This window comes from Gobio gobio, assembly GCF_949357685.1.
Source record: "Gobio gobio genome assembly, chromosome: 14".
NCBI lineage: Eukaryota > Metazoa > Chordata > Actinopteri > Cypriniformes > Gobionidae > Gobio > Gobio gobio.
The window spans coordinates 37,300,216-37,314,307 of NC_137107.1; the positions used below are offsets into that span (position 1 = coordinate 37,300,216).

A 14,092-nucleotide genomic window follows, 5' to 3' on the forward strand; every position below is an offset into this window, starting at 1 on the left:
TGTAGAAAAAAATGGATCATTTGTCAAATTTGGTCTATAAAACAGGTGTTGTTGTTTTTTTAAGTGGCTTATTGTCACTGCAGTGGTGCAGCATGCTCTCAGCGTGCACCTGAAGGGGGTCTATGCACTAGCATCACAGCATGAGCCCATGCACCGGCGCGTGCATCTCTTTGATCGCGAGTCAAACCGCATGTGACACGCTCTGAGTGGGGCTGTGCATGTAACTTTGCTGGGCCACTTTGGACCCCTAACGTTCAGTCAGCTTTGAAAATATGACGTTAGGGTGTACAAAGGCTATTACATAGTCTATGTGAACGGAATGTTTGTGCATTTTTAAGATCTATTTATGCACAACTAAATGAAGGGAATATTCTCACGCTCACTTTTAAATGCATTTTCTGTTTCTTTCGCTTTCATTCACTCTTAAAGGATTAGTTAACTTCAAAATGAAAATTTCCTGATCATTTACTCACCCCCATCTCATCCAAGATGTTCATGTCTTTCTTTCTTCAGTCGAAATGTTTTTTTGAGGAAAACATTCCAGGATTTTTCTCCATATAATGTACTTCAATTGAAACCAATAGGTTGAAGGTCCAAATCAATGCAGTTTCAAAGGGCTTCATAGGGCTCTGCACGATCCCAGTAGAGGAATAGGGTCTTACCTAGAGAACTATCTGTAATTTTCCAAAAATAAATAAATAAACATTTATATACTTTTTAACCTCAAATGCATGACTTTGTTGTTGTTCTTCTTCACGGCGTATGACGTACGTGAAAGTACCAACCCAGTGTTAAAACCATAGACTGTAAAAAAAAATATGGACGTAGTGTCCGTGACGTCACCCGCAGGATTCTGAAGAGCAGTTTTGAAGCGCAAAGTAGGGACGAGCTGGCCGTTGCCATCCTGGCAGCGCGTCACTCCCGGATAACAGAAAATGGGCAAAGAGGCGGGACGTGGGTGGAGCTGAGGTGACTCGATGACTAACAGAAAGCAGACAAATTGCACTCCACCTGTCACTCAAAGTGGCCACGCCCTTAATTATGCAGAACTTTAAGGCTTTATATAATGTAAACGAATGAGTTATAAAAAAAATTAACCGCCCTCACAGTTGTCATGAAGGGCAAAATTAGCCGTATAGACCAAAACCACAATTTGTACGAGGCTGTAAACATGTTTTTCTGCTGTAAAGTTGGGCATTTTAACATGGGGCTCAATGAGATTCTGCTCCCTTCTGGAGCCTGTCCCTAGCGGCCAGTCAATGAATTTCAGTTTAAGTCACTTCCGTATTGGCTTCAAGAGAAACTGCGGGAGGTTGCCGCTTGGTTAAAACAAACATGCAAAGACTAAATCAAACGCCTTTTACAAAAATAAAGGTAAAACAACTATGTCGGACAATTTTAAAGTTGGAGAAGATGAGATGTTTTTCGGTACTTCCACGTACGTCATGGCCGTGACCTTTCCAACATGGTGGCATCATACGTTGTGAAGAAGAACAACACTGAAGTCATGCATTTGAGGTTAAAAAGTATATACTTTTTTTTTTTTTTGGAAAATGACCGATGGTTTCGCTAGATAAGACCCTATTCCTCGGTTGGGATCGTGCAGAGCCCTCTGAAGCCCTTTGAAACTGCATTGATTTGGACCTTCAACACGTTGGTTGCCATTATATGTCCATTATATGGCGAAAAATCCAGGAATGTTTTCCTCAAAAAACTTTGACTGAAAAAGAAAGACACGAACATCTTGGATGAGATGGGGGTGAGTAAATTATCAGGACATTTTTCATTTTGAAGTGAACTAAACCTTCAAGAAAATTTCTAGTCAGGATATACGGTTACAAATGCTGAACTTAAAAGCTAATCTGTTATTTATACATGGTTAATCCAATATATTTAGACATTCGTGTCACACTTACTGTAAGTGCATGAATGCATGTTGTGTTAACCTCACTTTTCTGCAGTGGTAGACGAAGTACAGAAATCAAGTAGGCTACTTGAGTAAAAGTAGGAAAGCCTATACCCCTACAGATAGCCTAGATACTCTAATAAAATAGGCCTATTACACAGGCCTAGTCATTTTAAATTTTACTTGAGTAAAAATACAAAAGTATTTGATTGTTAATGTAATGTAGGCTGTTAAAGCTAAAAGTATGCTTTACTTATCGATGAACCATGTTTGTTATTTAACCAGCACTAGTCAGACTTATCCTGCATCCCAATCTGCATAGCTACTATCCGCCCTGAATAGTATTGAATATTTCTAATGTCACATACTATTTAGGATGGATATAATTTGGCTTAGTCAACCAGGGGTACTTGAAAAATGTAGGCCTACTTAAGTAGCTACAGTGACTAAAATGTATCGTTACTGTCCACAACCGCTTTTCTGAACTGTTGTTTGCAATATATTTTAATTAATTTGGGTGTCAAGGTGATTAATGGATGTTTGATATCAGTTCTCCTCAAATTCTCACAGGTGTCCTAATAGTAAACACACGTGTTCTGGTTCATTAGGTCAACTATCAACATATTCCTCTGACATGTGAGGACAGGAACGCAACACACTTTTTTTGTCTTCATTTGAGACAGTCTGTGATTTCAAATCTTCATTTTGTGAAATGTTTAGCTTGCCTTGAAAAGTGTGTTTGTGCTATCTTATCTCGGTGAGGAAAAACTCAAAACAGGTCTGCAGTATCACCTGACGTCACGAGGGTATCAGAATGTTTCCCAAGAAGAGTGGAAAGATGTTCATCGCTTTGCACGACAGCTTCAGACCACCTTTGTTTTGTAGGCGTACAGTCTCCAAATAATGTGAAGGGTGAGGATGCTGCCCACACGGTTACATCACTAACAACAGCGCCCCCTTTCTTCCTTATGTCGCAACACGGTCTGACGTAAAGTACATTTACGTCGCCTGGAAATTAACGTAACATTCACATAGGGCATGTAACGTTAGTTGAATAGTGGAAATATGAGTTTACGACATTAGAAACAAAAACAAATCACAATTAATAAAACAATTATAACAAGAATTATGCAATTACAAAAACAAATGCAACAAAATAATAATTATTGTTATTTTATTAAATGTAAGTGTATACACACACACACACACACACACACACACACACACACACACACACACACACACACACACACACACACACACACACACACACACACACACACACAACATATATATAATGAATGTGTGTGTATGTGTGTATACACTTAAATGTAATAAAATAACTATATATATATATATATATATATATATATATATATATATATATATATATATATATATATATATATACATACACTTATTTATATAAGTAAAAATTATTATAGTGGAAATGTGAGTTTGCAACATTAGAAAGTCACCTAGATATTTATATTAATAAAAAATATAATAATAATAATAATAATAATAATAATAATAATAATACAATTATAAAACAACAACTTCACAAAACAATACAATTATTATTGCATTATATTCAAATGTAATTTAAATAAATAAATATCATATGAGTTTCTGTTATCTCTTCTGTTATCTCTCACCTTGAAATCACATGGGACGGTGCTTTAATATGTTTACCTGGCATAGCTACTGATAGCTCTGATAAATAAATAACAAAAATAAAATTGACTATATTTTGTACATTCATAAAAAATTTTTTTGAATGTATGTGAACATCTGACCTAAAGATGAATTAGCACTGATTATAGAAAAGACATTAAACACACTAAAATGAAGAAAAACAAATTTTAACTCTTCTCTACAATCAAAACAAAGGCAGGGACCTTATGACTGTACATCTCACTAGCCTACAGCATTGGCCCCTCATAAAGGGGGATTCTATTTTTCATATCTCTCTGGTGGGTGTTCAGGAAGACCTTCAGTCAAACGGAGAGACAGTTTATGACAGGCGGTCCACCCTCAGTTTCCATGGCCCCCAATGTCGTTTTGAGTCACTTTCTCAGTCTGGGTAATTTCTCATCATCCACTGATTTCTTACCTGGGGATCCCTGACTGACTCACCAAAAGAACCTAATCTCAGAGACGTGGGTCTCAGACCCAAAACACAGCCCAGAGACCGAGGTGAGGATGAGGGGGATGGGGCTTACCTGGGGATTCCTTGGAGGAAGAGGGCCAACTCATCCTCACACACACCACAACAGAGAATTATTACATGCTGTAAGACTGCAGCCCACCTCAGAGAGCTTAGTTTAGAGAGTGATCAGTAAAAACAGACTTTCAGTCACTGCAGTAATAGCAGCGTTAGGATTCTCTTCACTGTGTCCATCAATCTGAAGCTCAGAGGGAGGGATTAGTTACAACAGATCACAACCTGATGTAAGTAGTTCTGGTTTCTTGGTCTGTTTTTATACCTTCATGTTCAGCTGAGACTTTACTGGGGTCTTAGAGATCCTGAATGTGCTTAATTAATAATGTTCATTTCTAAATGAACTTTATTTTGATGTTCCTCTCATCTAATCAAAACCCAGTTAGCAGATATTATCGAAGCTGTAGACCTACAGCATATCAAAGTACAAGTATGTTTCAGAAGATTTAAACAATGTTTGCAGAATCAACCTGATACTTCAATGTTAACTTAATTTATAATTTAATGTAAAAAGAGAGGTGTACATGTGTAAAAGGTGAACAGACATAACAGGAAACAGACATTCAAATACATTTATTTTGCCAATATTTTTTCTGAATGCCAACTGCACTTGGTATTCACAAATGCATTCATGACAGGATTTTTATTTTAAATGTCCTCCACAATATATATATATATATTACATTTATAAAAGTATTATATTTATAGTATATGCAACATTACCATTGAAATGAATGCAATGAAATCTCAAATACAAAGTGATGTAATTGTATTTTAGATGATAATGAATCTATACACATTCACAAATGCATTCATGACAGGATTTTTAATGTCCTCAATTATTACTTCTTGTTTCTCTAAACGTTCATAAAGTGTATATACAGTGTATATGTATAAATAAAATATATAAAAGTATTATATTTATAGTAGCCTATATACATTAACATTGAGATGAATGCAATGAAATTTCAAATACAAAGTGATGTAATTGTATGTTAGATGTTGATGAATCTAGTTTTGTGTTTAGATATATTATTAAGTATTCACTCTTGTCATTGAGGGTTAAGAATGTGATATTCTATGCATGTAGTCATCCTTTTATCATTTACATGTTGTCATTTTCAACCCTTCAAAGGAATTGGTCTCGTGTCCCTATTAATGGATTCCATCTTGAGACACAGAACAAAGACGAATGCACATGGAAATTAAAAATGGAAGATTTCGCACACAGTGTAACATAAATACCATATATGGGTAATTGGGTAATTTTTCAAAAGACTTTAAAAACAAATGGCTGTATTTCATGTCAGAATATGTCATGGGTTGTGTGCATGCTCATCGGTAAAGACAAAGATCACAAAGAAAGTTATCAAGACGCAACAAAGGATAAGAACGTCAGTTCTTTTTTTCAGAACATTAGCACATTGTAAGTTTAAGGAAAGTTACCCCTCAAGTATGACATGTATTATATCCATTTATGAAATATGAGAATACCCACTTTTTTGAGATTAAATGTATTTTTGCAGCTTATACCTATTGGTTACACTTTATTTGGTAACACTTTATTTTACAGTGTATTGTGGTACATGTAGTTAATAGTATCAACTATAAATTATGCATAATTACATGCAACTAACCCTAAACCAAACCAAACCCTATACTAACTACATATATAAAGTACAGTTACTTTACAGAGTGAGTATAGGTAAAGTATAGTAGTATAGTACAGTACTTAGTTACTTTACTCAGTACTTAAATGTATAATTACAGTGTAACAAAGACACATATTCATTTATATTTATATGCATTTTCAAATGTGAGAATACCCACTTTATTGAGATGAAATGTATTTTTACAGCTTATACCTTTGGTTACACTTTATTTGGTAGCACTTTATTTTAAGGTGTCATTGTTACAGTATAATTATATATTAAAGTACTGAGTAATATTAATTAACAACAATAGGGTTATGGGAGGATTAGGGTTTGGCTGAGAGTTAGTTGCATGTAATTATGCATTACTATTATTAATAAGTACATGTAACGTATGTAACAAGGACACTGTAAAATAAAGTGTTAATATTTTCTGCGAGTTATGTGCTCGTCTTCTTTTTTGCTTTAATGTACTGTAAGCTAGAGATGACCTTACTCAAATCATTTGTCAAATGTGGCTTTGTGCACTTTTTTGAATTGAAATAAATAATGCTGTATACACTTCTAGTTCTATATGGCACCAAAAATGGTTCTTGGTTCGTAATCATAGGGGAACTTTTTTAAGTGCTATAGCACCAATTTTGGTGCTTCAGTGGTTCTTTGACTAAGGTGCTATATAGCACCGCTAAGTTGCTATATAGCATGGCTACCATATACAGAACATGTTAAGATATGGTACTTTATAGCACCAAAAGTGGTTTCTCTATGATTACGACGAAGAACCATTTTTGGTGCCATATAGAACCTTTTTTTTTTAGAGTGTAGGTATATGCAGATGTAGGTATATGAATTGAATGTATGTTTTACCTATTTTTAATGTAACATGGTTAATGTTTTTTCTACAATCAATAAAGAACGAAATTAAGAAAAATGTTTCCTTTCCCACAACAAGAATCATTTCCATTGACATTTGTTGTACTCTAAATTATTGAAAGCCCAACAAAATGAATAAACTAATGATAAAACATTGCTTTTAGAGTTCAGAGACTGTAGAGCTAAACAATGTAATGGAGCTCTTGTGTTGAGAGTCTGTGTCTGTGACGCTCTCCATGCGGCAAGGTCTGTGGTCTCTCTGTGGTGGTTTTGTTTAAGTGTAGCGCTGAGGAGCTCAAAGTTGAACGAGCGATGCGAGAGAGATAATGTTCTGTCTTTTTGCACAGGAAGGGGTTTGTTCATTTGCCTCAAAGTATCAGGAAGAACAGCTGCATATTCAAATTGCTCTCATACCCACATTTTGTTAATTCGACACAGACCTTTTATTATTATTTTTTACTGTATTTGTGTTGTCTTTTCATTTGAAATGTTACATCTGTCCATATTTGTCTTGTAATATAGTTGTTGTTTATTTACCAGCTTTTTCCAGTTTTTTTTTGTTGTGATTTTTAGAGGACGAATTATTGTCCTCAAGTTCAGGTGTCCTAGCAGAGTAACCACAGGTGTTGTGTAGTTCGTCGCATTAACTATCAATGTGCATTTATTTAAGTAGTATGTAGCATTAAGTTGATACATAACAAATATTTCAAGCTATAATCAGCCTTTCTGTGATCAGACACTGGGCAATATCATTCAGTTTAGTTTCATAAAGGGAGCACACACCCTCAGAGAGGGAAACTTGATGACACCCAAACACATAAACCAACACACCCTCAGATATGTAAGGCAGGGAGACACCATGAAACCTATACAACACAAAAAAGTGAATCACCGGCAAATAAACACTCAATGAAGAGAAAACATGAGTTTAATTTAACAATGATTACAAACTATTTAATGAGCATAACATTTAAAGCATTAAAAAAATCTGAAAACTGTACATTCAATCGCAATATTAACATGCTGTGCTGTCAAGAACAAAACTCAAGGCTTCAAAACGGGTGAGTTTAGTTTTGTGGTAATCCTGGTGGTACGTTCAGATCTGGTTTATTCAGTCAATGAATCTAATTCATGAAGTGGCCCAATGAGACACTGAACTGCGAGTAAATTTAAAGGGATAGTTCACCCCAAAATGAAAATTCTGTCATCATTTACTCACCCTCAAGTTGTTCCAAACTTGATCAAATTTCTTTGTTCCGTTGCACATAAAGGAAGAAACTTTGAAGAAAGTCGGTAACCAAACAGTTGACTTCCATAGTATTTTTTTCTTTTACAAACATTCTTCCAAATATCTTCCTTTGTGTTCAGCAGAACATACACATTTGGAACAACTTGAGGGTGAGTAAATGATGACAGAATTTTCATTTTTGGGTGAACCAACCCTTTAAGCAATTATGTTTATTCACACACACTAGTTTTATAGACTTCTACAGGTCCACTGTGAAAAAAATTGCTTTGGAAAGAAAAAGACCACCACCTGAAAAATTAACAATAAAAAAAGAGCTTGTAAGTCAGGCATATATAAGACAAAGACTGAATTTAGACTTTTTGGTAACAGTTTACAATAAGGTCTCATTAGTTAATGCACTAACTAACATGCACTAACAATGAGCGAGACATGTATTACGGTATTCATTCATCTTTGTTAGTTAATAAAAACACAACTGTTCATTGTTAGTTCATGTTAGCTGAGGTCCAATAAAATCTTAACTAACACAACTTTTGATTTGTAATAATGTATTAGTAAAATATTGTCATTAGCATTAAGATATAGTGCTTTAGAAGTGTTTTTCAATGTTAGGTTCTGTTAACTAATGGAACCTTGTTGTAAAGTGTAGGTATGTGATGTGTTTTATCAAGTTGTAGATACTTTTTGTTGAAGAGAGAGGAAGAGTCTGTTCTCCACCTCATCGCAACGGATTCGTCCTAAGGAGAAAATGGCACAGTAAACTTTCTTTTAAAAAAGCTTAGAAAGCTTTTAAAGCTTGGCAGATATAGTGAAACAAATTATTTAAGTATTTCTCAAAATGTCAATGAGCCGAATAAGGCTGTCAAGATAGAGACACTGCAAAAACAAGTAAAAGCTTTGATGTGAGACGCGACACGCGAGTGTTGCAAACAACTATAACTCTACTGTTTAATTGCTTATTTTCATGTTTGAAATACAAAAACATAATTTAACCCCTTAAAGGGATAGTTCACCTAAAAAAAATGAAAACTCTTGTCATCATTTACTCACCCTTAAGTTGTTCCAAACTTGTATGAATTTCTTTCTTCTGCTGAACACAAAAGAAGATATTTTGAAGAATATGGGGAAGTAAACAGACGATGGACCCCATTGACTTCTATAGTAAGGAAAAAAATACTATGGAAGTTAATAGGGTCCATCAACTGTTTGGTTGCCGACATTCTTTAAAATATCTTCTTTTGTGTTCAGCGGAAGAAAGAAACTGCAGGTTTGGAACAACTTAAGGGTGAGTTCATGATGACAAGGGATTAAGGGATGTTTTACTCCTAGAAATTATTTGATTTGAAAAACAAAAGACTGAAATCTCTTCTCAACTTACTTGGTGAATCGATGTCTGCATTTCTTAGGTAGACCTGTTGTTTCAAAGTAAAAAAAAAACACATACAAATGTTTAATAAAATCCCTATTTGAATTAACTTCTTTTTTATGCAGAAACTGATTAAACTGTTGCTGAACTACAATCAAACCAAAATGTATTCAGACACCTTCAACATTTTCTCACAGCATCACAGTTTACTCGCTATAGTTTCGAAAATGGTAATAAAATATGACAAGAACTCAGTTAAACTGTGTCAGAACAAATTCCTCTTGATTACAATCAACCAATCAGCTGTTAGATTTAAGGACACAATTAGATAATACCAATTTAGGTCAACCAATGACCAAGCAATGCGTAATTTTGTTCAGTCTGTGGTGTAAAAGGTCGCATTAGCAATTAGAGAAAAACACTTAAGCGAAACATGCTCAGGTCAAAGTGTCTGAATAATTTTGGTCCCAAATTTGCATACATTGTACTGGTAGTCCACTGTATGAAGAATTTTTGGGTATGTCACAGTTTACTTTATTCTGCTATCCTCACTTACATAAATGAACTATAGTGTCCTGCGTCCACTAGTAAAAAATTATATCTGGTCTCTGAATAATTTTGGTTTGACTGTATAAGCACTGTGAAGTACTTTAAGTACTGCAGAAACTTTCACAATGGACATCTGAGCATTTGAAACGATGCATGCAAGGGTAAACAAGACGTGCGACTTCTGTGTGTGTACTCACGACTGAAGTAGTAAAGTGTGCCTGCAAGGGTAATGGCCAAAAGCAAAAGAGCACCAATTCCCGGCCAAAGCACCAGATGTTCACAGCCTGCAACACAATACAAAGAAACCAATCAAACTAAACCGTTTAAAACAACAATAAATCAGCAGTATCTAAAAGCATGCCTCTGTCCGCACCTTTAGGTGAGTAGTTGGGGTTTTTGCAAATACAACGTTTCACGGGTTTCTCGGTCTTGACTGTTGGCGGATGAACTGTTGGAGGATTCACTGGAGCACAAAGAAAAAAGAATGTCAAGACAGAACAAACAGCATTTGCTCCATTGTGGACACTGATTCAAAAGAAAAAAGTCGGACCTTTTAATGCCGAACGCGAAATGGGTAAGAGTTATGATTCTGCGTTTGAAGAAACAACTAACATGAACTTTCCAGACCAGAAGATCCCAGACAAGTCAAGAATGTTTAAACGGAACTCTGGGATTCTCAGGCCAAATATCTCGCCGTCTCTTAACACTTTACTGCTGTTTGAATCTCTCATATCACATCTATTGTGTGTATTTAGGTGTATTTAGAGCACCATGAAAGAGGATAAAGACTTTGGAAACATCTCCACCTTCACGCCAGGTGAAGATGTCCTCACTTCAGGGATGGAAACCTGAATGTTGGTGTGATTTTACTAAGATGACTCTGTAAACCAACATTTAGCATGTCAGTTTCATTGCTTTGGTCTTCTTGACTTTCTTCAGCCTAAAATCGTCATTCGTGAACCCTCAACAACAAAAGAGGGAAACTCAAGAAAAAAAACAGGGTACGGGACGAAAACAGAGAAGGAGAGCACTGCTCATACCTCCAGGCATGATGTAATATCCAGTAGGAATAATATTCTTAGTTTTAAACATGCAGGAATAGAAGCCGGCATCGTCCGCCTGTATCTCCATGATGCGCAGGGTGTAGATCACTTTATGTCCTGTGGACACGGTGCCCTTGAACTGAGAGGTTTTGATGTTCTCTCCATGATGCTCTCTGCCGGCGCTGTTGACATACAGGAGAAACTGAAGAGTGTTTATCCTCTCAAGGTACCGGTACCAAAACACCTCCTGGCAGGTATGATCTGGACATTCACAGGACAGACTTTCCGTTCCATTGATTTTGGGGTAGAAAACATTCGAAGTAGCTTGGAAGGAGGGCTGAATGGCCGCTTAAGGAGAAACAAAGAAAAAAATCATGAGTCCTGCTTTGTTCGTTATGCACATTTAGATTTGAACTACGTAGTTTAGCCATATTCAATTTTAGGTGTCTGGATGTTACCTATTCAAAGGACATTCCTCTTTAGGAATACCATTTTTACGCCACAAAAACTCTAATTCAGTTTTCAAATAAAATACATAACAGCAGTCATCAATTTTCTTCGACTTCTGCAGGCTTCCTTATGCTAAGCTCATATTACCATAGCACTGTTTTTTCGTTTGTTCGTTATGCACATTCAGATTTTCCGGTTCAATTACGTAGTTTAGCATCATGAAATTTTAGATGGTACCTAATCAAAGGACAATGATAGTGTAAAGTCAGATATTTTGAACACAACATTTTACTGTGTAGAAAGTACAGCATTAAAAGAGCACAAAGGTTAAACGTAGAATTAGAAACTGAAAAGACATTTTTACGACAGGCAATAGAGAACTAGAAACACACTAGTCAGTTTCCTTGTTATGTAAGAATGGAAACCTGAATATACAGAACTCTTGGGGAGGCAATTTAGGTTGTCTATGTCCTCTTGCAAAATAGTTTTCCTCTCTTATCAGTGCCTGGGGGAAAATGGCACATGTGGGCATAGATTCATACAGTACGAGCAGAAAAAACATCATCATTTATGTCAGAGAATGGAAAAAAAAGTCCAATCACACAATATGCAATATTAAGTTTGGTACAAAAAATAGGATGAAAGCGAGTCTTTAGTGAATCGGATTTCAATCATAAACAAATTATTGGTTAACATTGATTTTTTTTCCTGACATTCAAACATACACTAGATGCAAATGTCTCCCATCAGTAAACGATATGTATTGCGAAAAGCGCAATACAAATAAATGTGAAAATTATCTGTTATACATAAACCTGTGTGCAACTCGGTTATAGTGGATTATCTTGTTAAAACAAGATAATCTTTTTCGATAGTCCACTTTAGACATTCTACTAACTATAAGTAACTTTGCAACTACACGTCAACTAGTATTAGTAGATTGTCTGCTTAATATCTGCGAACACTTTATTTTGATGCTCCTGCAACAGACATAAGTAACTTTGCAACTACGTCAACTTATTCTACTAACAAAAACCTAACAGTCTACTAATACTCTAATGAGTTAGTTGACATGTTTAGTTGATAAGTGGACCATCGAAATAAAGTGTAAACGTTTGTTTTTCAAAACTTTAAGATTATATATGACAAAATATGTAAGTATTTTGTGTGCAAAATATACAAACTGTTGTAAGAAATTTTGTAAATTGCCTATGGATGCCAAACACTTTTGGGCCTACAGCGAACCACTGAGGCCATCACAAGATTATTATAAAACATTCTTTAAGATTACCATCTTTTTCAGAATGTCACAAAAATTCAAATTCAGCATTCAAATAAAATATATAACGGCAGTCAGCAATTATCTTTGATTTGTGCAGACTTCCTTACGCTTAGCTCATATTGTAGCACTTAAGTTTCAGGTCTTTCCATAAGAATTTGACGGCTCTTAAATATAATGCAAAGAAAAGTTCTTACCTGCCATCCACACGAACAAATAACAGCACACGCAAGAGAGGGTCATCCTTGGGCGTCCGTGTGTGAGCTGTCAACTGTGTGTCTGTGTTTTCCTTTCTGTTCTTCATGTGTCACACTGAAAAGGAGGGCCTGCAGTGTGTGGGGCCAATGAACCAATTACTGACAGCCTATCAGAGAATGAGTCAGAGGAAACACACATACACATAAAACATCAAGGAAAAATCAGGAGACTTTTCAGAAAAACACGCGTTTCAAGTAAATACCAGCTATTGGCTATTGTACATGCAAAAACATTAAATGTTTTACGCTTAGGCTGGTTTTGCCAATGCACTGTTGCTAAAGTAGAAATTATGATAAAATGATGATATGATATAGTGAACTTTAATAATTATGTGATAGTATGTCATTTCAAAACATTTTGAGGACATAACATCTATTTTGACTACATCCTGACAAAAATTAGAGGATTTCAGAAGGTTTTAGATCATTCACTCTCGTGCGATAAGTTACAGAGGTTTGAAGATTTAAACTGACATAGTTAAAATCGAGACAACATGCAAAAATATATATGAACTCATAATTGAAAGGATCTCCAACTTCTACAAAACTCACGTATTAACAAAAATGTGATAAAACCCACAGGTCATTGTATTATTTGAGTAGTTCCAAGTGAATGTTAAAAGACTTTGTTCTTCTCTTCTCTGAAACAGAACGCACAGGCTTGCTGAACCCTAAATGGCTTCCCTAAAATGATCTTTAACCCAAACGCAGGTGTGCGACCTGAGAAACACCTGCATCTGTCCGCAGAGCACCGCAGCTGGAACCGCGTCAAATCTAACACAAACACATAATATAAAAAAAAACATGTAATGAATATCAGATAAGACTGAAATTAATCACAGATACAACTCAACACTTTTAATGCTGGATTGATGAACAAACAGCATATCAAATCACTTAATGAATCAATCAATGCTCACATTAAAACTGAAAAAAGTACAGACGTGGCATATAACCAACAACATTGCAGCGTGGCAAACTAAATACTTTTCACCTGAAAGTGTTGATAGAGTAGGCTACATACATTTCCCATTTCTGACAGTTTGGTGATAGATTTTGTTTTGAGCGTCGTAAGCAGCCTATAGTAAAAGTGTGCGACACTATGATTTATCCTGGACTAAGATAATACAAATTTGTCAGGATAGATGACCGAGATGTGTTAAAAATGTTTGACAGCTTATAGTCAATACCTCATATGGCCCTTTAAACATAAAGAGTCAAGTTCATTGTTAAAAATGGCATTT

The 14,092-nt window shown here is 35.5% G+C and overlaps 1 protein-coding gene across 2 annotated transcripts; it reads right to left on the reverse strand.

The window, feature by feature from the left end:
• Positions 1-7,566: 7,566 nt before the first annotated feature.
• cd8b (cd8 beta) lies at positions 7,567-12,902 on the reverse strand. 2 transcript variants are annotated; one of them, XM_079834907.1, is made up of 7 exons: positions 12,789-12,902; positions 10,860-11,210; positions 10,193-10,282; positions 10,017-10,103; positions 9,283-9,316; positions 8,586-8,641; positions 7,567-8,192 (listed from the first exon to the last, which is right to left on the reverse strand). In XM_079834907.1, the coding sequence occupies exons 1-6, from the start codon at positions 12,832-12,834 to the stop codon at positions 8,623-8,625; spliced, it is 627 nt and encodes a 208-aa protein (XP_079691033.1). In that variant the 5' UTR covers positions 12,835-12,902; the 3' UTR covers positions 7,567-8,192; positions 8,586-8,622. The 2 variants fall into 2 exon arrangements, with proteins under 2 accessions (XP_079691033.1, XP_079691032.1); XM_079834906.1 differs by having other exon boundaries at positions 7,567-8,641; positions 12,789-12,900.
• Positions 12,903-14,092: the final 1,190 nt, after the last annotated feature.